The 23,836-nt window shown below is 47.1% G+C and overlaps 1 protein-coding gene across 1 annotated transcript; it reads right to left on the reverse strand.

Moving 5' to 3' along the window:
• Nucleotides 1-22,060: 22,060 nt before the first annotated feature.
• On the reverse strand, nucleotides 22,061-23,185 carry KCTD12 (potassium channel tetramerization domain containing 12). Its single transcript, XM_038769716.1, has one exon. It carries the CDS (start codon nucleotides 23,087-23,089, stop codon nucleotides 22,061-22,063), a length of 1,029 nt encoding a protein of 342 aa, XP_038625644.1. The 5' UTR covers nucleotides 23,090-23,185.
• Between the last annotated feature and the right edge of the window lie 651 nt (nucleotides 23,186-23,836).

Below are 23,836 nucleotides of genomic sequence, written 5' to 3' on the forward strand. Positions count from 1 at the left end.
AAATAAAAATTGATTGCTTGCTTGCTTAATTGATTGATTGATTGACTGATTGGAAGAAACCAAAGGAAAAGATTTAAAGACATGGTAAAAACAAAGCCTCAGGGAATACTGCATTCCACTGAAAACTGGGAATGGGTTTCCAAAGACAGAACAGCAAGGCTTACTTTCATCATGGAAGGATTGGCCTTTTTTGAGCAAAAAAGCTTTGTAATTAGAACCCAAATCCTCTTACTCTCAGACCTGTGCTCTCTCTCTCTCTCTCTCTCTCTCTCTCTCTCTCTCTCTCTCTCTCTCTCTCTCTCTCTCTCTCTCTCTCTCTCTCTCTCCATCATCCCACCCCACTACTTCTCACCTTCCTTGGAATCTTAAGAAACCATTCGAGGCAGTGATATTCAACCAGGCAACTTTCCAGAATCTAACTATTTTGATGGTGTCACATGCTTTCATAAGGTCTATAAAATCTGAGTAGAAGTCTTAGTGTTATACCCTGCATTTTTCCCGAGTCAGAAGCAAAGATCAAGTCTCCTGTGCGTGTTTAATAATGATGGCATTTATTAAGCGCTGTTCTAAGCACTGGGGAGGTTACAAGGTGATCAAGTTGTCCCACAGGGTGCTCTTAATCCCCATTTTCCAGATGAAGTAACTGAGGCACAGAGAAGTGAGTTGCCCAAAGTCACACAGCTGACAATTGGTGGAGCCGGGATTCGAACCCATGACCTCTGACTCCAAAGCCCGTGCTCTTTCCACTGAGATGAGCTTAAGCCTCACTGTGGCCTAGATTTTGTTGGCAATCATCATCATCATCATCAATCGTATTTATTGAGCACTTACTGTGTGCAGAGCACTGTACTAAGCACTCGGGAAGTACAAGTTGGCAACATATAGAGACAGTCCCTACCCAACAGTGGGCTCACAGTCTAAAAGGGGGAGAGAGTAATGAAGAGTAATGAGTTGCCTTGATTTTCCTTTTTTATTTGTTAAATAGTTACTATGTGCCAGGCACTGTTCTAAGCACTGGGGTAGGTACAAGGTAATCATGTTGAACACAGTCCCTGTCCTGTGTGGGGTTTACAGTCTTAATCCCCATTTTACAGATGAGGTAACTGAGGCACAGAGAAGTTAAGCAACTTGCCCAAGGTCGCACAACAGACACAGCCCAGGTCCTCTGACTCCCACACTGCTGCTCGTTGCTTGATAAATGACACAGTGTGATTTCAGCTTTTCCTCTGGAAGATGGTAATGGTGATCGTACTTTCAAGGTTCTCCGGCCTCTCCTCGGTATTCCGTATGTTCATTCATTCATTCAGTCGTATTTATTGAGCGCTTACAGTGTGCAGAGCACTGTACTAAGCGCTTGGGAATTACAAGTCGGCTATGTATGTTGAGGAAGAGCATGAGAATGTGGATAAGCTGAGCGTCCCCTCCATGCCTGAAGATTTTAGCGGTGCAGTTCTAGGAGCTTTGCCATTCGTGTCTGAAGCCTTCCTCCATAGTTAGAACAAGTATCCTGTGTTCACATTTTGTAAGGTTTTCTATTCTTTGAAACAACTCATCTTCAGTAAGATAAAATACCATCGAATATCATTGATTGATTGAGAAAGGCTGCGGAGAAGAGCACTGGAAGAGCTTTGTCACCCCTTTGGATTCCCTTTTTGTCTGTGATGAGACAGGGCCGTCAACATTTTAGGAGCATTTTGGTGGCATGTACTAGACTCGTTATCTACCAACTCTGTTTTTATTGTACTCTTCTGAGGACTTAGCGCAGTGCTCTGTCCACAGTAAGCGCTCAATAAACATGATTGATTAATGAACAGCACTAGCGTAGCAGTGTGGTATAGTGGATAGAGCGCAGGACTGGGAGTCAGGAGGTCATGGGTTCTAATCCCGGCTCTGCCAGTTGTCTGCTGTGTGACCTTAGGCAAGCCACTTAACTTCTCTGTGCCTCAGTTACCTCATCTGTAAAATGGGGATTAAGACTGTGAGCCCCACTTGGGACAACCTGATTACCTAGTATCTACCCTAGTGCTTAGAACAGTGATTGGCACATAGCGCTTAATGAATACCATAATTATTATTACTATTATCATTATAAAGTCTATAGTGAATGTCAGGTTTTTCTTGTCTCTTCCCCCATCTCTCTCTTTCTCTCTCTCCTCCTCTTCCTCTCTCCCTGTATTTCTCTGTCTCTCCCTGTCTCTGTCTCTCTTTCTCTGTCTCTCTCTATGTCTCTGTCCCTCTCATTTTACCTAGTATCTACCCTAGTGCTTAGAACAGTGCTTGGCACATAGCGCTTAACAAATACCATAATTATTATTACTATTATCATTATAAAGTCTATAGTGAATGTCAGGTTTTTCTTGTCTCTTCCCCCATCTCTCTCTTTCTCCCTCTCCTCCTCTTCCTCTCTCCCTGTATTTCTCTGTCTCTCCCTGTCTCTGTCTCTCTTTCTCTGTCTCTCTCTATCATCATCAATCGTATTTATTGAGCACTTACTATGTGCAGAGCACTGTACTAAGCACTTGGGAAGTACAAATTGGCAACATATAGAGACAGTCCCTACCCAACAGTGGGCTCACAGCCTAAAAATGTCTCTGTCCCTCTCATTTTACCTTCCTGCCTTTGCGGCCTGTTCAGTTCCATCCTTTAGAGCAATAGTCTGAAACCTAGGGCTCAGAGATCATATCCCCCTCTTCTTGGAATCAAAAGTAGCTCTCGAGCTGGAGGGGGGCAGAGAAGCACTTTAAACCCTTCCCCATCCCCTCTCCAAAGCCTCCGGTTATGGTGGTAGCCCCTCACCAAGGACCCCAGAATGCCCAGCTCCATCATCAATCGTATTTATTGAGCGCTTACTATGTGAAGAGCACTGTACTAAGCACTTGGGAAGTACAAATTGGCAACATATAGAGACAGTCCCTACCCAACAGTGGGCTCACAGTCTAAACGGGGGAGACAGAGAACAAACCAAACATACTAACAAAATAAAATAAATAGAATAGCTATGTACAAGTAAAATAAATAAATAAATAGAGTAATAAATATGTACAATGATTAATAATAATTATGGTACTTGCTAAGCACTTACTTTGTGCCAAGAACTTTTCTAAGCATGAGGGATAGATACAAGCTAATCAGGTTTGACACAGTCCCAGTCCCACATGAGGTTCCCAGTCTTCATCCCCATTTTACAGATGAGGGAACGAAGGCACAGAGTCAGGCTCTAGACTGTGAGCCTGCTGTTGGGTAGGGACCGTCTCTATATGTTGCCGACTTATACTTCCCAAGCGCTTAGTACAGTGCTCTGCACACAGTAAGCGCTCAATAAATACGATTGAATGAATAGTAATAATAGTATTTGTTAAGGGCTTACTATGTGCAAAGCACTGTTCTAAGCGCTGGGGAGGTTACCAGGTGATCAGGTTGTCCCACGGGGGGCTCACAGTTTTAATCCCCATTTTACAGTTGAGGTAACTGAGGCCCAGAGAAGTGAAGGGACTTGCCCAAGGTCACACAGCAGACAAGTGGCAGAGTCGGGATTAGAACCCAGGTCCTTCTGACTCCCAAGCTTGTGCTCTATCCACTAAGCCACGCTGCTTCCCAACCCTACTGTCCTCTGGCACCATTAGAGAAGCAGAGTGGCTCAGTGGAAAGAGCCCGGGCTTTGGAGTCAGAGGTTATGAGTTTGAATCCGGGCTCCACCACATGTCTGCTGTGTGACCTTGGGCAAGTCACTTAACTTCTCTGAGCCTCAGTTACCTCATCTGTAAAATGGGGATTAAGACTGTGAGCCCCACGTGGGACAACTTGATCCCATTGTATCCCCCCCAGCGCTTAGAATAGTGCTTTGCACATAGTAAGTGCTTAACAAATGCCATCATCATTATTATTATCCCATACATATCTATTCTATTTATTTTATTTTGTTAATATGTTTTGTTTTCTTCTCTGTCTCCCCCTTCTAGACTGTGAGCCCACTGTTGGGTAGGAACCATCTCTGTATGTTGCCAACTTGTACTTCCCAAGCGCTTAGTACAGTGCTCTGCACACAGTAAGCGCTCAATAAATACGATTGATTGATTGATTGATTAAAGTGGCAGCAGATGGCAGAAGTCACTGGGCACCCTCTAGCCCATTGCAGCTAGAAGAGGAGGTGGAAAGGAGGAGGGCAGTCAGTCCCCCATGTCCTCTTCCCCTCCTCCTTTGCTTTCCCTCTCTCCTCCTCTTCCACAAGGGCAATGACAGCTGTTTCTATGAAGCAGACACATGACTCATTCATGTCATCACACTGGGACATGTCCAATTAAACCAAATAGCCCTGTGCCCCCCGAGGGTTGGGATGTTAATCCGGAAATGGCACTGATCAGTAGACATGGCCTGGGGGTGGGGGAAAGGATAATAATAATTGCGGTACTTGTTAAGCGCTTACTATGTGCCAAGCACAGTACTAAGCTTTGGGGTGGATATAAGCAAATGGGGTTGAGCACGGTCCCTGCCCTGCATGGGGCTCATTCATTCATTCATTCATTCATTCAGTTGTATTTAATAATAATAATAATAATAATGTTGGTATTTGTTAAGCGCTTACTATGTGCAAAGCACTGTTCTAAGCACTGGGGTAGGTACAAGGTAATCAGGTTGTCCCACGAGGGGCTCACAGTCTTCATCCCCATTTTACAGATGAGGGAACTGAGGCCCAGAGAAGTGAAGTGACTTGCCCAACGTCACACAGCTGAGAAGTGGCGGAGCCGGGATTTGAACCCACGACCTCTGACTCCAAAGCCCGGGCTCTTTCCACTGAGCCACGCTGCTTCCCCTATTTATTGAGCACTTACCGTGTGCAGAGCACCGTACTAAGCGTTTGGGAAGTACAAGTTGGCAACATATAAAGACAGTCCCTAACAGCAGCTCGTAGTCTTAATCCCCAATTTACAGATGAGGTAACTGAGGCACAGAGAAATGAAGTGACTTACCTAAGGCCACACAGCAGACAAGTAGGAGAGCCGGGATTAGAACCCATGACCAGGTCCGTGCTCTATCCACTAGGTCATGCTGCTTCCACGAGCACCACCGCTGTTGTGTAAGTCGGGACATGAAATCTTTAAAATCATTCGCTTCACAAAGGAAGTAAGCTATGTTAATGTGTGCTTGAATTGAACGGGTTTCTGTCGTCTCATTGTGGGCAAAGAATGTGTCGACCAACTCTGTTATGTGGTACTCACCCAAGCGCTTAGTACAGAGCTCTGCACAAAGTAAGCACTCAATAAATACCATTGATTGATCTATTGTAACCAACTGCTCACCTGCCCCAGAAGTTCATTTTCTGGCCCCATACTCCGGCCCATTTTACTCCAAGATACAGTCACCTTCAACTTAAATGCTCCTCTGTCTTCTCTCTCCTTCTCATCTTGTGCATTTACCAATCAATCAATCAACTGCATTTATTGATTAGTGGAAAGAGCACGGGCTTGGGAGTCTGAGGTCATGGGTTCTAGTCCCGGCTCTGCCACTTATCAGCAGTGTGACTTTGGGCAAGTCTCTTACCTTCTCTGCACCTCAGTTACCTCATCTTTAAAATGGGGATTAAGTCTGTCAGCCCCACGTGGGACAACCTGATTGCCTAGTATCCGCCCCACTGCTTAGAACAGTGCTTGGCACATAGTAAGTGCTTAACAAATGCCATCATTAATATTATTATTATTATTATTATTATTAATTTTTTATTCTGTGCAGAGCACTATAATAAACACTTCAGTCTAATAGAGTACAATCCTTGCCCTGAAGGACCTTACAATCTAAAGATCTATAGCATTTTTTGTGGTAATGTGCGATTCAAAGTGACAAACCGAGGCATATGGGTGGCCAAAAGGATAAAGAAATGAAGAAAAAGAAAACAAGAATGCATATAGTTTATTTCCGAGCTGGGAAAAGTCTCCCGTTTCATATCTCTAGAAAGAGAAAGCATAATATCGATATTTTTACATATAAAAATGAAAACCTCTGCCCATTCCAAAGAATGATTTAGTGACTAGTCCATCAAAGTGAGAATCGCGATATCTCAATATCTGTAAATTATTAAAACTTCTGACCAAGCTGTCTGACCAGAAAATTGATGATAGTAATTCTTAGTAGCTATTTACTTTACCTTTTAGGAATGTAGAGAGAAATGAGATCATTTTACATTTTTTTTTTAAATCCATGGATGTAAAGTTTGGGAAGAGAATATTACTTTAGGTAGTTGTAGGAGAAATAAGAAGCCTTCACATTTCACCTTTCGTCTTCTGCCAGGAGTTTTGATCCTGGCAAATCAATTAAAATGACAAAACAGGATTAGGGCTATCTTGAGATCTGTTAAGAAGGTTCATTTGGTATCACAAAAGGGCAGAAATGAAAGAACAGGAAATTGTCTCCAAACAATAAAGAGGGCATTTAGTAATTATGCAACCAACAACTATCTTGCAGGTGGGTCTCTAAGCTATGTTATAAACACCCTGTGGTGAGGGAACGTTTGTACCAACACCCAAGTGTTTAGTGCAGTGCTCTCTCTGCTCATAGTAAACACTCAGTTAATAGCATGCGTTTAGTGCAGTGCTCTCTCTGCTCATAGTAAGCACTCAGTTATCTATTCTATTTATTTTATTTTGTTAGTATGTTTGGTTTTGTTCTCTGTCTCCCCCTTTTAGACTGTGAGCCCACTGTTGGGTAGGGACCGTCTCTATATGTTGCCAATTTGTACTTACCAAGCGCTTAGTACAGTGCTCTGCACATAGTAAGCACTCAATAAATACGATTGATGATGATGATGATGATTGATTGATCAGATGATGTAGTTTAATCATGGAGCAGGGTGGTGAAGACAGGGCAAGACAAAGCCACCAAATCGTAGTTCAAACAATTAATCAACCAGTTATGTTTATTGAGCACTTACTATGTGCAAAACCCTGTACTAAGCGCTTGGGAGAGTACAATACAACAGAATTAGCACATTCCTGTCCATAATGAGGTTATGGCCTAGACTCGTTGCATAGGTGCGATGAATCTACCTTCAAATAATAATGGTGGCATTTGTTAAATCAATCAATCAATCAATCGTATTTATTGAGCGCTTACTGTGTGCAGAGCACTGTACCAAGCGCTTGGGAAGTACAAGTCGGCAAAGGCTCTAGCTTAGCAAGCACTATACTAAGTGTTCTGGTAGACAAAGAGAGTCAGATCAAACCCAGTAGACTGTGAGCCCACTGTTGGGTAGGGACTGTCTCTGTATGTTGCCAATTTGTACTTCCCAAGCGCTTAGTACAGTGCTCTGCACATAGCAAGCACTCAATAAATATGATTGATGATGATGATGATGTCCTTCATGGACTTCACAGTCTAAGAAGAGAAATAGTGAAGCCCAGTGGAGAGAGCATGGGCCTGGGAATCAGAAGGACCTGGGTTCTAATCCCAACTCTGCCACTTATCCGATGTGTGACCCTGTGCAAGTCACTTTCCATCTCTGTGCCTCAGGTATCTCATCTGTAAATTGGGGATTAAGACTGTGAGCCCCATGTGGGGCAGGGACTGTGTCCAACCTGATTATCTTATATAATAATAATAATACTAATAATAGTATTTGTTAAGCACTTACTGTGTGCCAAGCACTGTTCTAAGCGCTGGGGGAGATGCAAGGTCATCGGGTTGTTCCACATGGGGCTCACAGTCTTAATCCCCATTTAACAGATGAGGTTACTGAGGCACAGAGAAGTGAAGTGACTCGCCCAAAGTCACACAGCTGACAAGTGGTGGAGCCGGGACTAGAACCCACGACTTCTGACTCCCAAGCCCGGGCTCTTTCCACTGAGCCATGCTGATATATCTGCTCTAACACTTAATACAGTGCCTGGCATATAATAAGCACTTAACAAATGCCATAAAAAGTAGGAGGGAAGACAGAGATTTAGCAATAATAATAATAATAATTGTGGTATTTGTTAAGTGCTTACTATATGTCTAGCACTGTTCTAAGCTCTGGGGTAGATACAAAGTAATCATGTACTAAATGAAGCATTAGAGAAGCAGCATGGCTCAGTGGAAAGAGCACGGGCTTTGGAGTCAGAGGTCATGGGTTCGAATCCCGGCTCCGCCACATGTCTGCTGTGTGACCTTGGGCAAGTCACTTAACTTCTCTGAGCCTCAGTTCCCTCATCTGTAAGATGGGGATGAAGACTGTGAGCCCCACGTGGGACAACCTGATCACCTTGTATCCCCCCCAGCGCTTAGAACAGTGCTTTGCACGTAGTAAGCGCTTAACAAATGCCATCATTATTATTATTATTATTATTATTATGTACTTCACAAGCAGTCAGTACAGTGCTCTGCACACAGTAAGCGCTCAATAAATACGATTGAATGAATGAATGTTGGACTCAGTCTCTCCCCGACTTGGGGTTCACAGTCTAAGTAGGAGGGAGAACAGGGATTAAATCACCATTTTACAGAGGATGAAAGTGAAGCACAGAGAAGTGAAGTGATTTGCCCAAGGTCACACAGCAGACAAGTGGCAGAGTCTAGACCGTGAGCCCACTGTTGGGTAGGGACCGTCTCTATATGTTGCCAACCTGTACTTCCCAAGCGCTTAGTACAGCTCTCTGCACACTGTAAGTGCTCAATAAATACAATTGATTTATTGATTGATTGATTAGAATCCAGGTTCTCTGACTCCCAGCCCCTCCAACTTGTACTTCCCAAGTGCTTAGTACAGTGCTCTGCACACAGTAAGCACTCAATAAATACAATTGATTGATTGATTGCTATTTCCACAGGGCCATGCTGCTTCCATCAGTCAACTATCCTCCTACTTACTGAGGTCCCCACGCCCCCCATCTCAGGATCACACCTGGAGAGTTTCCAGTTCTCTACCAGTCTCGGCTACGGGAGGGAGAGTGAAGCAGAGGCATAGCCATTCCATTCCTAGCTTGGCCAGTGGCTAGTGAGTGACTGTGAGCCCACTGTTGGGTAGGAACTGTCTCTATATGTTGCCAACTTGTACTTCCCAAGCGCTTAGTACAGTGCTCTGCACACAGTAAGTGCTCAATAAATACGATTGATGATGATGATGATGATTCCTAGCTTGGCCAGTGGCTAGTGAGTGACTGTGAGCCCACTGTTGGGTAGGGACTGTCTCTATATGTTGCCAACTTGTACTTCCCAAGCGCTTAGTACAGTGCTCTGCACACAGTAAGCGCTCAATAAATGCGATTGATGATGATGATGATGATTCCTAGCTCGGCCAGTGGCTAGTGAGTGACTGTGAGCCCACTGTTGGGTAGGGACTGTCTCTATATGTTGCCACCTTGTACTTCCCAAGCGCTTAGTACAGTGCTCTGCACACAGTAAGCGCTCAATAAATACGATTGATTGATTGATTGATTGAAAGGCAATCTGCTTCAAGTCAAATCCCACCTGTGCTGGGCAGCAGCGGCATGAAAGAGAGTTAAGGGCAGAGACTCAAGTTTACTGAGCAGAAGGAGGCAATGGTAAACCACTTTCGGGTTTTTCTACCAAGAAAACTCTATGGATCCACTACGAGAAGGATTGCAGGTGGAGGTGGGGCATTCTGGGAGAGATAATAATAATAATAATGGCATTTATTAAGCGCTTACTATGTGCCAAGCACTGTTCTAAGCGCTGGGGAGGTTACAAGGTGATCAGGGACTGGGTCCCACCGGGGGCTCACAGTCTTAATCCCCATTTCGCAGACGAGGTACCTGAGTCCCAGAGAAGTTGCGTGACTTGCCCGAAGTCACACAGCTGACAATCGGGATTTGAACCCGTGACCTCTGACTCCAAAGCCCGGGCTCTTTCCACTGAGCCACGCTGCTTCTCCACGATGTGGCCATGGCGTCGCTACGGGTCGGAGACGACTCTACAGCATTAGACAAGATGAGACTGAGCCCCAGGCTGCTGCCAAGCTCGGACCCTCTTCTTGTCCCGACCTAGAGGAAACGGAGCCAAAAGTAAGTAGGGCATCTTGCCACCTGGCATATAATAAGCACTTAACAAATGCCATAAAAAGTAGGAGGGAAGACAGAGATTTAGTAATAATAAGGATAATGATTGTGGTATTATTATCTTGCCACCCCAATCGTGAAACCCTTGGCTTCATTCCTGTGTGAGGCCTTGGCAACAGAGCCTATTGACGTCCCGAGATCTTTCCCGCCATGTGTTAGGTTTCAGCAAACTAGACAATTCACCTCCAATTGTTCTGCGTGTGCCCTCTTAGGACTCATGAGAAAATAAACTTTTATGCCAGTTAGAGAAGCAGCACAGGTCTGAGTCAGAAGGTTATGGGTAATAATAATAACACTAATTATGTTGGTATTTGTTAAGCGCTTCCTATGTGCCACATTTACACTGTACATATTTACTATTCCATTTATTGTATTTTGTTAAGCGCTTCCTATGTTCCACATTTACACTGTACATATTTACTATTCCATTTATTGTATTTTGTTAATATATTTTGTTTTGTTGTCTGTCTCCCCCTTCTAGACTGTGAGCCCGTTGTTGGGTAGGGACCGTCTCTATATGTCGCCAATTTGTGCTTCCCAAGCGCCTAGTACAGTGCTCTGCACACAGTAAGCATTCAATAAATATGATTGAATGGATGAATCAATCAATCAATCGTATTTATTGAGTGCTTACTGTGTGCAGAGCACTGTACTAAGCGCTTGGGAAGTACAAGTTGAATGAATGCCAGGCACTGTTCTAAGTGCTGGGGTAGATCCAAGGTAATCAGGTTGTCCCACGTAGGGCTCACAGTCTTCATCCCCATTTTACAGATGAGAGAACTGAGGCCCAGAGAAGTTAAGTGACTTGCCCAAGGTCACACAGCTGACAAGTGACGGAGCCAGGATTAGAACCCATGACCTCTGGCTCCCCAGCCCGGGCTCTTTCCCTTGAGCCACACCGCTTCTAATACTAATCCTGGCTTTGCCGCTTGTCTGTTGTGTGACCTAAGACAAGTCACTTCACTTCTCTGGGCCTCAGTTACCTCATCTGGAAAATGGGGACTGAAACTCTGAGCCCCACGTGGGACAGGGATTGTGTCCCGACCGATTGGCTTGTATCCACCCCAGCACTTTGTTCAGTGTCTGGCACATAGTAAGCGCTTAACAAATACCACAGTTATTATACCATGCCTTTCAAGAAAGGACACTGTTATTCATAGCTGGTCACAAATAAATAAATTTATTTTATTATTAATTTAAGGTGACCTGCCTTTTTTTTTGCCTATAGTATTTAATCATGTACTATGTACCATGCACTGTACTAAGCACTGGGGCAGTTACAAGCTAGTCAGGTTGGAGTCTCCCATGGCGCTCACAGGATTAATCCCCATTTGCAGTTGAGGTAACTGAGGCTCCGAGAGGTTAAGTGACTTGCCTTAGAGAAGCAGCGTGGCTCAGTGGAAAGAGCCCAGGCTTTGGAGTCAGAGGTCATGGGTTCAAATCCCAGCTCTGCCAATTGCCAGCTGTGTGACTTTGGGCCCATCACTTAACTTCTCTGGGCCTCAGTTACCTCATCTGCCAAATGGGGATTAAGACTGTGAGCCCCACGTGGGACAACCCGATCACCTTGTAACCTCCCCAGTGCTTAGAACAGTGCTTTGCACATAGTAAGTGCTTAATATATGCCATTATTGTTATTATTAAGTGGAAGAGCTGGGATTAGTACCCAGGGCCTTCAGACTCCCAGGTTTTTGTTCTGTCCTCTAGGCCACGCTTATCCACTCCTTGACCGATGAAGGACACAGACACACGTTCCTGGGGAGGGAGCCTGCCATGCCACCCGTGACGGGAGAGAGTCTCCCTCTCCCTCCCCTCCCTCTCTGTCCTCCAGAGGATCCAACTCCACGTGTACCGACCCGAATTCAGAAGCAATGAAATAGGTGGGGACGTGACTGAGATTGGGAGCTCCAAAGAGTGGGTCCTACCTGATTAGCTTGTATCTACCCCAGAATTTAAAACAGTGCTCGACATATAGTAAGCGCTAAGCAAATACCATCCTCACCATGCCCTTGATTCCCAGAATATGCAGAATGTGAGGCATTCTCACATTCTGATGAGACAATCGGTCTTGTCTTATGCCGTCGAGTCGTTTCCGACCCATAGAGACACCACGGACCCATCTCTCCCGGAACGCCCCGCTCTCCATCTGCGATCGTTCTGGTAGTGGATCCAGAGAGTTTTCTTGGTAAACATCTGGAAGTGGTTTATCATTGCCTTCTCCCACTCAATAAACTTGAGTTTCCCACGCTGGACTCTCTATAATAATAATAATGATGGCATTTATTAAGCGCTTACTTTGTGCCAAGCACTGTTCTGAGCGCTGGGGAGGATACAAGATTATCAGGTTGTCCCACGTGGGGCTCACAGTCTTAATCCCCATTTTACAGATGAGGTCACTGAGGCGCAGAGAGGTCAAGTGACTTGCCCAAGGTCATGCAGCTGACAAGCGGCGGAGCCGGGATTAGAACTCATGACCTCTGACTCCCAAGCCCGGGCTCTTTCCACTGAGCCACGCTGCTTCTCTGCCATGCAGCTGCTGCCCAGCACAGGTGATTTTTGACTTGTAGCAGATTGCCTTCCTCTCACTCATGTTGCCAATTTGTACTTCGCAAGTGCTTAGTACAGTGCTCTGCACACAGTAAGTGCTCAATAAATGTGATTGAATGAATGAATGAATGAATGAATGAATGAATAAATTAATGAATGGGTAGGCCTCTGCTTAACTCTCCCTCCCGTAGACGAGACTGGTAGAGGACCGGAAACTCTCCAGATGTGACTCTGAGATGGGGAGGCATAAATAGGTGCCACCAATCAACAGAGCTATGTACTGAGCACTTCCTGAGACACTGAACTGAGGGCTGAGGAGAGAGCACAACCTGCAAGCTACCGCTGCTGCTGCCACCAGTTCTAGATTTGGGAAACTGAATTCTCGATTCCCTAGGCCCATGCCAAGTTACGGCGAGGAAGGGCATCTTGGCCTTGAGGATAGAGGATGGTCCTGGGAGTCAGAAGGACCTGAGTTCTAATCCTTGCTCCGACACTTGTCTGCTGTGCGACTTTAGGCGAATCACTTAGCCTCTCTCTGCCTCAGGTACTTCATCTGTCAAATGGGGATTGAGACTGTGAGCCCCACGTGGGACAGGTACTAATAATAAGGACACGTATTAAGAGCGTACTAAGCATTGGTAATCAGGTTGTCCCACATGAGGCTCACAGTCTTTATCCCCATTTTCCAGATGAGGTAACTGAGGCACAGAGAAGTGAAGTGGCTTGCCCAAAGTCACACAGCTGACAGTGGCAGAGCCAGAATTAGAACCCACGACCTCTAACTCCCAGGGCCGTGCTTTTTCCACTAAGCCACGCTGCTTCTCTCTCTGCTTCTACTGTGTCCAACTCAATTTGCCTGTATCCACCCCAGCGCTTAGTAGAAGCTCCGGCACATAGTAAATAAACACTTAACAAATACTATTATTATTATCGCAGGGCTTTGAAGATGAAGAGAGTAATGGTGCATTGAATGAGAAATGGAGGAGAGGTCCAGGCAGGAGGGAGGGTTTCAGCAAGAGATTGACAATAAAAGTGAGGCATGATTCATTCATTCAATCATATTTATTGAGCACTTACCGTGTGCAGAGCACTGGACTAAGCGCTTGGGAAGTACAAGTTGGCAACATATACAGATGGTCCCTACCCAACAGTGGGCTCACAGTCTAGAAATGAGAAGCAAAACGTATGGGCTGAGTTGCAGTGGGAGTTGGTGGCAGAAAGCTGGTTGAGTGCTTTAAAGCCTTTGGTCAGGAGTGTCTGCTTGGTGCGAAAAAGGTTGGGCAGTCATCGGAGGTTTTCAAGGAGATCGGAAGCAGCATGACGTAGTGGGTAGCAAGCGGGCCAATGTGTCAGAAAGTCACGGGTTCTAATCCCGGCTCCGCCACTTGCCTGCTGTGTGACCTTGGGCAAGTCACTTCACTTCTCTGTGCCTCAGTTCCCTCACCTGTAAAATGGGGATTAAGACTGTGAGCCCCATGTGGGACAACCTGATTACCTTGTTAAGCACATATAGTAAGTGCTTAACAAATACCATCATTATTCCCTTTTAGACTGTGAGCCCGTTGTTGGGTAGGGACCGTCTCTATGTGTTGCCGATTTGTACTTCCCAAGCACTTAGTACAGTGCTCTGAACACAGTACAATTGAATGAATGAATGAAGCGACAGGGACTGCATCCAATCTGATTTGCTTGGATCCATCCCAGCTCTTAGTATGGTGCCTGGCACATAGTAAGTGCTCAATGACTACCACAATTATTATTTTTGTGGGGGTGAGAGCAGAATGATGTCTTAGAAAAATGATTCCAGCAACAGAACGAAGTCCGGAGTGGAGAAGGGAGAGACTTGAGGCTGATCGAAATCAGATATGACACTTGCTGCATAGTACCAATTTGGGTGGAGAGGAAGGGATGGATTCTGGAGATGGTGTGAAGGTCAAAACAGGACTCGATGACTGACTGAATATGTGAATTGAAGGAGATACGAGTCAAGGACGATGCCAAGATCATGGGCTTCTGAGACAGGGGTGATGATGTGGTTCTCAGCAGTCAGGGGAAAGTACAGGAGGAGAAGAAGGTTTCGAAATGAAGATGCTGAGTTCAGTTTTGGACCTGCTGAGCTCTAGGTGTTAGCAGGACATCCAGAGAGTGACATACAGAAAGCAGGAAAAAATCAACCGCTTAGTACAGTGCTCTGCACACAGTAAGTGCTCAATAAATATGGCTGAATGAATGAGAGATTGCAGAGAAGGGGATTGGTTGGGGCTGGAGAGGTAGATTTGGGAATCATCTCCAAGGAGCTAGTAGTTGAAGCTGTGGGAACACACAAGTTCCCCAAGGGAATAGGTGTAGACTGAGGAGAAAAGTGGGCCCAAAATTAATGAATTAATTGTGCTATTTGTTAAACGTTTACTAAGTGCCGGGAATGGTACTAAATGCTGCGGTGGACACAAGCAAATCGGGTTGGAAACGGTCCCTGTCCCGCGGGAGCTTCTCAATCTCGATCCACATTTTTCAGAGGAGGAAACTGAGGCCTAGAGAACTGAAGTGACTGGCCCAAGATCACTCTGCAGGTAAGTGGCAGAACTGGGATTCGAACCCAAGACCTTCTGACTCCTAGGCTATCCACTATGCCATACTGCTTCTCTGAGCTTGAGGGATCCCCTCACAGTTCATTCATTCATTCAATCGTATTTATTGAGCGCTTACTGTGTGCAGAGCACTGTACTAAGCGCTTGGGAAGTACAAGTTGGCAACATATAGAGACAGTCCCTACCCAACAGTGGGCTCACAGTCTAGAAGAGTGGGCTCAGGGGGTGGGAGACAGAGGAAGAGCCAGCAAAGACTGAAAGGAAGCAGCCACAGAGGTAATAGAGGAACCAGGAGAGGACTGTGTCAAGAGACGGAAGTTAGATTAGCGTTTCCACAGGAAGGGGGTAGTAAAAACTGCTTTTTTTATTATATGTGTGAAGTGCTTACTATGTGCCCAGACACCATACTAACAGCTGGGATAGATGCAAGCTAATCAGGTTGGACGCAGTTCAAGGCCCACTGGGGAGCTCACGCTCTTAATCCCCATTTTTCAGATGAGGAAACTGAAGCCCAGAAAAGTGAAGTGACTTGCCCAAGATCACGCAGCAGACAAGTGGTAGAGCTAGGATTAGAACCTCAGTCCTTCTGACTCCCAAACCCGTGCTCTATCCACTAGGCCAGGCTGGCTTCTCACAATTTGGCGCGACTATCTTGGAGAGAACAGTGTCACTGGAGTGGAGGGGGGTGTAAGGTGAATTTGCAAGGGGTCAAAAAGGGAGTTGGAGAAAAGGAAGTGGAAGCTGTGGGTGTAAATAACTCATTCAAGGAGTTTGGAGGGGAATGGTATAAGGGAGATGAGGCTTCCCAAGCGCTTAGTACAGTGCTCTGCACATAGTAAGCGCTCAATAAATACGATTGATGATGATGATGATGATGAGGCGATAGCTGGAAGGTGCAGTGGGGTTGAGGGAGGTTGCTTTTGAAAGCAGAGGGTGAGCAATGGAAATGGGTAGACAGGAGTGGAAGACTTGAAGGCATGAGTGTTTTGATAAAGTGTGAGGAGATGGGGTCGATTTTGAGGGAAGATTTTGAAAGGGGGTGGGTCATCTCCTTTTGAATGACAGCCAGGGAAGGATGGGAGAATGAATGATGCGATTGGATGGGGTAGAGGAGATGGGATTTGGAGATGTCAGTGAAATAGATGGCAAGGTTATCAGAGGCGAAACATAGGGTAGGGAGGAGGCAACGTTATCAGAGGCGAGTCCTAGGATAGGGAAGATGTTGCAAGCCAGGAAGAGCTGGTGCGACTGACAAGAAAGTTGATGAGGGAGAAAGAGCGTTTCTGGGCAGATTCACGAACTGCTTTTAATTGGCTAGCGTCTCCGTGTTTGTCTCTCTTCTTATCTGACAGAACACCCAGCGAACGCAGATCTAGGCATCTGCCACAGTCTTGAACTACATCCCTACGCTTTTGAAACCAGACCAGAAGCAGAAGGAAATATGTACCAACTGTTGTATCATCCTGCCTCTTTCTGCACAATGTGGTCTGGGTCTGTTTGGGCTAAAAATTATTTAGGAAAGAAACCGCTTCTCTGGCTGGCCGCAGCTGGGTCATTTTAGTCTCGGGTTTGACGTTACTGTATCAAACTCTCCCAAGCACTTAATTCGGTGCTCTGCACAACCAATAAGTGCCTAATAAATACCATTAATTGAGTGATTCAATCAGCGGGGATATCAGGGTAATATTTCTCACAACCACTGGGAATCTCTTCTGGTGTTTGGGAACCGCCTTAAAAGAAATTAGGCCGGTTTCTTCATCAGTATATAACAGCGGACAAGAGGAATAATTGAAAGAGTGGATGCTTTGTTATTTAGTGTTTAATAGAATACAGAACAAGTCACAATCATTCATTACTCCACAATACAGGGAGAGAGACGTTATTTAATCATCCAACTAGTCGTGATTAGGAAGAATAATATCACTAGAGCACTCAAGTAGTACCTAGAGAAATTTTCCCCTTCAATTTAAGCCATCTGAGAAGGGATTGATGGTTCTTAAAAAAAAAAAAAGGTACAATGTGTGAAGATTTCTTCCTGGCTATTTTGTTTTGGAAAATAATAGGTCATAACAAGGATGTTTCTTCTAGTAGGATCTCAATGCACATTAGAATAGTCCTTTTGCTTATGTAAACCTTCAGTGAAAGCAGCAAGGCATTTCATGACCTCACCCGAAAGAAGGCATTCTGAGTTTCCATGTCTTCTCTCAACTCTACCGCGGGTCAGTGTTACCATCGTTTGTGAAGTAATTTTTTCTAAGATATTACAAAAACGCTACGGGAGGCTCTCGGAGAGGGGAGCTAGTTTTATTTAGACAGTGCCAAGCTAGCAAAGCTGTGATCTACGTGGCTGTAATACGTAACGAAGTTCCAAGAAAATCTCTTCCACTGGGGAAAACTCACAGGATGCCAGGTGTGCATCCTTGGTTGCCAAGTCACAGGAGAGTTTTCCACAGGTCGCCACTGAACTTCTCATTTCTTTAGAGAAGCATCAAGGTACTCAACAGCCACTGCACCAAACGATCTGGTTGGCGAGGGCCGTAGAGAGAGCCTTCCTCGTCAACTACGCAAATGCCATAATGTTAAATACAGCACGCTCTACATTCTTTAATCAAAGTATAAAGTACGTAAGTAAAACAGATATTGAAAAGAAAAATATTTTAATTTGGTCTATTCTGCCCCGTAATATGGGGGGGGAAAAAGCAGGAACATGGAGCATTATCAGATGTGTAAAAGCAGATGAACTGTCAAACGTACCATTGCAAAATCGACACAAGGGCATTGACCATCGAGGTGCCTCTTTGATAAACCCGTTGCCCAACCGACTCTTCACTTTTAGTTTCCCCGATTTTATTTTCTACGAGAAATCAGTTCCTTTGGACACACCCGGATAGCCGTTGGCTCGCCCAACACTCAGTAATAACTGGGAACACACAGATAGAGCAAACTAGCTTGAGCAGGTGGCCAGCCCAACCCGAAATCGAGAAGGGTCCAGGAAGAGGTTGGTGATTTGGGCCTAAGTTATCTGAATTCCTTTTCTACAGAAAATCCACCAAATTACTGCCAACCCCCCAACTTCATCATCATCATCATCAATTGTATTTATTGAGCGCTTACTGTGTGCAGAGCACTGTACTAAGCGCTTGGGAAGTAACTTCATCTTGACTGAACCTTCGTGTGACTCTAGTCCAACCACTGAGAGCAGTCCTTCCTGGAAGGAGAAGCTCAGATGATTCACCCCAACGCTAATCTTCAAATTCACTCATTCAATCATATTTTATTGAGCACTTACGGTGTGCAGAGCATTGTACTCAGCGCTTGGGAAAGTACAACATGAGAATAAACAGACACATTCCCTGCCCACGAAGCTTATGGTCTAGAGGATGAGCTTAAGATCCTTAGCTGAATATTGGGGAAGCAGCATGGCTCAGTGGAACGAGCACGGGCTTGGGAGTCAGAGGTCACGGGTTCAAATCCTGGCTCTGCCAATTGTCTGCTTTGTGACTTTGGGCAAGTCACTTCACTTCTCTGTGCCTCAGTTACTCATCTGTAAAATGGGGATTAAGACTGTGAGCCCCATGTGGGATAACCTGATCACCTTGTATCCTCCCCAGCGCTTAGAATAGTGCTTTGCACATAGTAAGCACTTAGCAAATGTCATCATCATTATTATCATTGTTTTTTTAATGTCCATCTTTAGATAGAGGCTAATGTGATTAACACATTTCAGGTGGGATCTATTTTAGATCACCACGACGATAGGCCCACACACATGGAACATGAACCAGATAGGCTTCTTTTCATGTAGGAAATCATGCCTATAGTTAATGTTCCACTAGGGTCAAAGAAATGAAAATCCAGAAAAAAATGGATTGCTCTTGGTCTGAGTTATCCAGATAATTGCCTTAGCCTTCTAATTTCCCTTTCCTCGTCCAACTCCGGCCAATCTGAAAAGCCTCTCAGTGATATTCCTAATGCAGCATCACTCTTACTTAAATAGAAAGGATACACCCCCCCATTGCTAAGTACTGAACTTGATCATCCCGATCTTGGCTCTTCCTCCCTTTTTCCTCCCACCCAAAATGTGGCGGATTAAAAAAGCAGCGGTAGACATTTTGTGAACAAACTTAGATCGAACTCACAGCAGAGCTAATGAAAAGTGTTAGCCCACCACAGCGAAGGCAATCGATTTGTACTCAGTTTTTCCACAGAAATGAGCAGAGGAAATTGATCGAAACACATTGCCATTTCATCTACGCATAGAGTGCTAAGACTAAATATACGAAATTTTCAAAGCACTAGTAAATGAATAAAAAACTAAATGATTCGTGTAAAATGTTTATATATCGTATATACACATGGGATCACATTCGACCTAGAATTCAAACTGTTCCCATTCTTAATGTCTGTCATGTACATAGCAAGATAGAGTACAAGGTTAGGTTTTTATTATCATCATCATTATTGTTTTAAAAAAAGAAAAGAAAAAAACAGTGCTAAATGAAACACTTTTACTGAAAACTGCTTTTTACAAAATCTTAGAAAACACTTCAGAGAAAGTTACCGAAACAAAAACTAGAAAGACTTCTAGGTTGCTGATTCTTCAGAGAATAACCTTGGACATCCTGGGTAGCAAGGGTGAGTTTTCTTTCACTTTGTACGGCTAGATTAGACTACGCCCAAGGGGAGTTAGTCGACTTTAGAGTAAAGGCATAAGGCAACCGGGTCTCATTCTTTTCTTCTGTTGAATTAACCTCAGATTACCATTTTATTGCTAGACTAACTCCGTGCGGTCATTCAAAGATATGGTATTCCATTTTACAGTTATCTACAGTTGGATAACACTTTGGTGCTTCCCTACATTTCTCTGCAGTTAAGTCGACTGGATAGGAGCCACCTTACTTCACAGCAAAATAAGGCAGAAGAAAATATGCAAAGAAGTATCGTTTTCAGTTTTATGTGGCAGCCGAGCTCGAGCTTAGCTATTTAAAATGTGGAGTTTGACGAGTGGTATCAAATCCTGCTAAATATATATTGCTCAAGAAAAGAGGAATAAAAAAAAAAATAGACTAGAAGTAGACCTCTTCAGAAAGAGGAAGTCCATAAACTAAAATCGTAAGGGATCGTTTTTCGGTTAAATCATAAACCGCCAGTAATGTGTTTAAATTTAGAAATCGGAATCAGCAAATTTGATAAACTTTTTTTTTTAATCCCAAGCAATTTTACTGTGACTCACTTGACGTCCTAATAAATACGGAGCACATTTCCCATTTTCTGTTGGGAGCTGAAGCTAAGCGTGTACCTTAATAGTGGCACAATTATTCAAATTTCAATACCGATTTGCCTCTCTCCCCCTTTCCCGCCTCCCGGCCTCCCAAGCCCGGGTCAAAGTGCTCTCGGGCCTGTAGCCACCACCGGTTTGGGCTCGCCCAGCAAATATTTAGGTATATACGCAACCCTTTCCCACCGCAATCAAAAACTGATTGATTTCAGGCCAGGCGGGGAGCCCTGGGCATTTCTTCTGAGGTCGCAGGCACTTTGTTCAACGCTGCCGTGCCAACTAGAGTAAAGCAAAAAGTACTTCAGGGGGTAGGCCGGGAAAAACAGCTTCAGGAAAGCAGAAGTCAGCTTCCCTTCTGCGAGTCAAAACCACCCGCGAGACCATCCCGATAAGAGCTCGGGTTTTGCAAGCGGGCGGCCCCCTTCGACTGGTTGAAACTTTCTCCATTTCCTCAACCGCTTCCAAGTCATTTCACCCAGTGAAAGGAATCCGATCGGGGAGTGGAAAGGATGGTGCATCGGAGTGCGGATGCGTGTGTGCGTGTGTGTTTTAAATGAGCAACTTTTGTCTGCCACTGATGGCAGGGACAGGGATGTGCGTGTGTGTTTTAAATGAGCAACTTTTGTCTGCCACTGATGGCAGGGACAGGGATGTGTGTGTGTTTTAAATGAGTAACTTTTGTCTGCCACTGATGGCAGGGACAGGGATGTGTGTGTGTGTGTGTGTGTGTGTGTGTGTGTGTGTGTTTTAAATGAGTAACTTTTGTCTGCCACTGATGGCAGGGACAGGGATGTGTGTGTGTGTGTGTGTGTGCGTGTGTTTTAAATGAGTAACTTTTGTCTGCCACTGATGGCAGGGACAGGGATGTGTGTGTGTGTGTGTGTGTGTGCGTGTGTTTTAAATGAGTAACTTTTGTCTGCCACTGATGGCAGGGACAGGGATGTGCATGTGTGTGTGTGTGTGTGTTTTAAATGAGTAACTTTTGTCTGCCACTGATGGCAGGGACAGGGATGTGTGTGTGTGTGTGTGTGTGTGTGTGTGTGTTTTAAATGAGCAACTTTTGTCTGCCACTGATGGCAGGGACAGGGGTGTGTGTGTGTGTGTGTGTGTGTGTGTGCGTGTGCGTGTGTTTTAAATGAGTAACTTTTGTCTGCCACTGATGACAGGGACAGGGATGTGTGTGTGTGTGTGTGTGTGTTTTAAATGAGCAACTTTTGTCTGCCACTGATGGCGGGGACAGGGATGTGTGTGTGTGTGTGTGTGTGTGTGTGTGTGTGTGTGTGCGTGTGCGTTTTAAATGAGCAACTTTTGTCTGCCACCGATGGCAGGGCCAGGGAGGATCGGCCGGCCCTCGGATCACGGGGGAGGGGCCGATTTCTCGGGAGGGATTTCGAAGTCTGTCCGCGGCCGGGGACCGGCTTCCGCGCGGCCCGGCCTCGGGGCGGCTGGACCGCGGCGGGCGGTTGCTAGGAGACGGGAGTCAGTGACGTCACGGGCGATGGGCGCCGGCCCGCGGGGACCGCAGGGGAGGACGGAGGGATGGAGAGGGGACCACGGCGGCGGGAGGGGGGGGGGGGGGGCCCGGGAGGGCCGGGCCGTCCCGCTCACTCCCTGCAGAAGACGTACTCGGTATAGCTGGTCCAGATCTTGTCCTCGCTCTGGTCGGCGCCGCCGGCGAAGGCGCACGTCCCCGTGGAGCTGCAGGCCACCATGTGGAAGCCGGCCTCGGACAGCCGGTCGAAGGCCTGCTCCAGGAAGTTGAACTTGAGGTAGTAGCGCGACGTGTAGCGCTCGGGGGGCCGGTCGGGGTCCCGGCTCTCGTTGAGGGTCTCCCCGAAGACCTCCTTGGCCAGGGAGGTCTTGCCGCAGACGGTGATGCGCGCCACCCGCCGGAATTTGGCGTCGGCCTGCGCGTCCCGCCCGATGGTGTAGGAGCCCCGGTAGCCCACGGTGATGTAGCCGGACCTCCGGCCGCCCTCCGGGGAAGGGGAGGGGGCCGCCGAGGACGCCCCGGCCGGCCCGGGGCTAGCGGGCTCCGCGGGGGGCGAGGACGCCCCGGCCGAGGACTGAGGAGGAGGATGCTGAGGATGCTGCTGCTGAGGATGCTGAGGATGCTGAGCCTCGTCCCCGCCGGTCCTCAGCAGCCCCCGGGGCGGCGGGTCGCCGTCGGGCCCGGCCTGCGGGCCCCCCCCGAGCCGGCGGGCCAGCTCGGGCAGCTGGAAATACTCGGCCTCCCGCTGCAGGCGGCTGCGCTCCGGGAAGTAGTCGGGCAGGACCAGCCTCAGGTCCCGCAGGTAGTCGAGGATGTAGCGGAAGAGGAAGCCGTCCCGGTCGAGGAAGAAGCGGCCCTTGCTGTCCCGGGCCAGCTCCTGCGGCCGCTGCTGCGAGAACATGCGCCACAGCAGCGAGTCCGGCACCGACACCACCGTGCCCCGCCGGGTCACGTAAACCTGCCCGCCCACGTTCAGCTCCACGATCTCGGGGAACAGCGCCGACGCCGCCGACGCCGCCGCCGGGGAGGCCTCCGGGGGCTCGGCCGAACCCGCCGCCGCCACCGACGACGACGACGCCGAGGAGGAGCCGCTGCCGCCTCCCCCGTTGGGCAGCCCGCGGGCGCTGTCGGCCAGGGCCATGGGCGCCGGGGCCCCGCCCGGGGGGACGGGCTCCAGGGGCAGACCGCCGGGCGCCCCCGGGAAGCGAGGGGCGAGGGCCACGGGGACCCCCCGATCGCCCCTTTCCTGGACTTCTTACCGACCCCGAGGCTGGGCTTCCTACTGGCCCCGCGGCTGGGCTTCTTACTGGTCCCGCTGCTGGGCTTCTTACCGGCCCCTTTGCTGGGCTTCTTACTGGTCCCGCTGCTGGCCCCTTTGCTGGGCTTCTTGCTGGTCCCTTTTATGGGCTTCTTACTGGCCCCGCTGCTGGACTTCTTACTGACCCCTTTGCTGGTCTTCTCGCTGGCCCCTTTGCTGGTCTTCTTACTGGCCCCTTTGCTGGCCTCTTTGCTGGTCTTCTCGCTGGCCCCTCTGCTGGTCCCTTTGCTGGTCTTCTTACTGGCCCCTTTGCTAGCCTCTTTACTGGTCTTCTTACTGGTCCCACTCCTGGCCCCTTTGCTGGTCTTCTTACTGGCCCTGCTGCTGGCCCCTTTGCTGGTCTTCTTACTGGTCCCTTTGCTAGCCTCTTTGCTGGTCTTCTTACTGGTCCCGCTGCTGGCCCCTTTGCTGGGCTTCTTACTGGTCCCGCTGCTGGCCCCTTTGCTGGGCTTCTTACTGGCCCCGCTGCTGGTCCCTTTGCTGGGCTTCTTACTGGCCCCGCTGCTGGCCCCTTTGCTGGGCTTCTTACTGGCCCCGCTGCTGGCCCGTTTGCTGGTCTTCTTACTGGCC

This window comes from Tachyglossus aculeatus, chromosome 2, assembly GCF_015852505.1.
Source record: "Tachyglossus aculeatus isolate mTacAcu1 chromosome 2, mTacAcu1.pri, whole genome shotgun sequence".
Lineage (NCBI taxonomy): Eukaryota > Metazoa > Chordata > Mammalia > Monotremata > Tachyglossidae > Tachyglossus > Tachyglossus aculeatus.

Coding starts and splice junctions, on each gene's coding strand:
- KCTD12 (XM_038769716.1), bottom strand. CDS start 23,089: ATGGCCCTGGCCGACAGCGCCCGCGGGCTGCCCAACGGGGGAGGCGGC.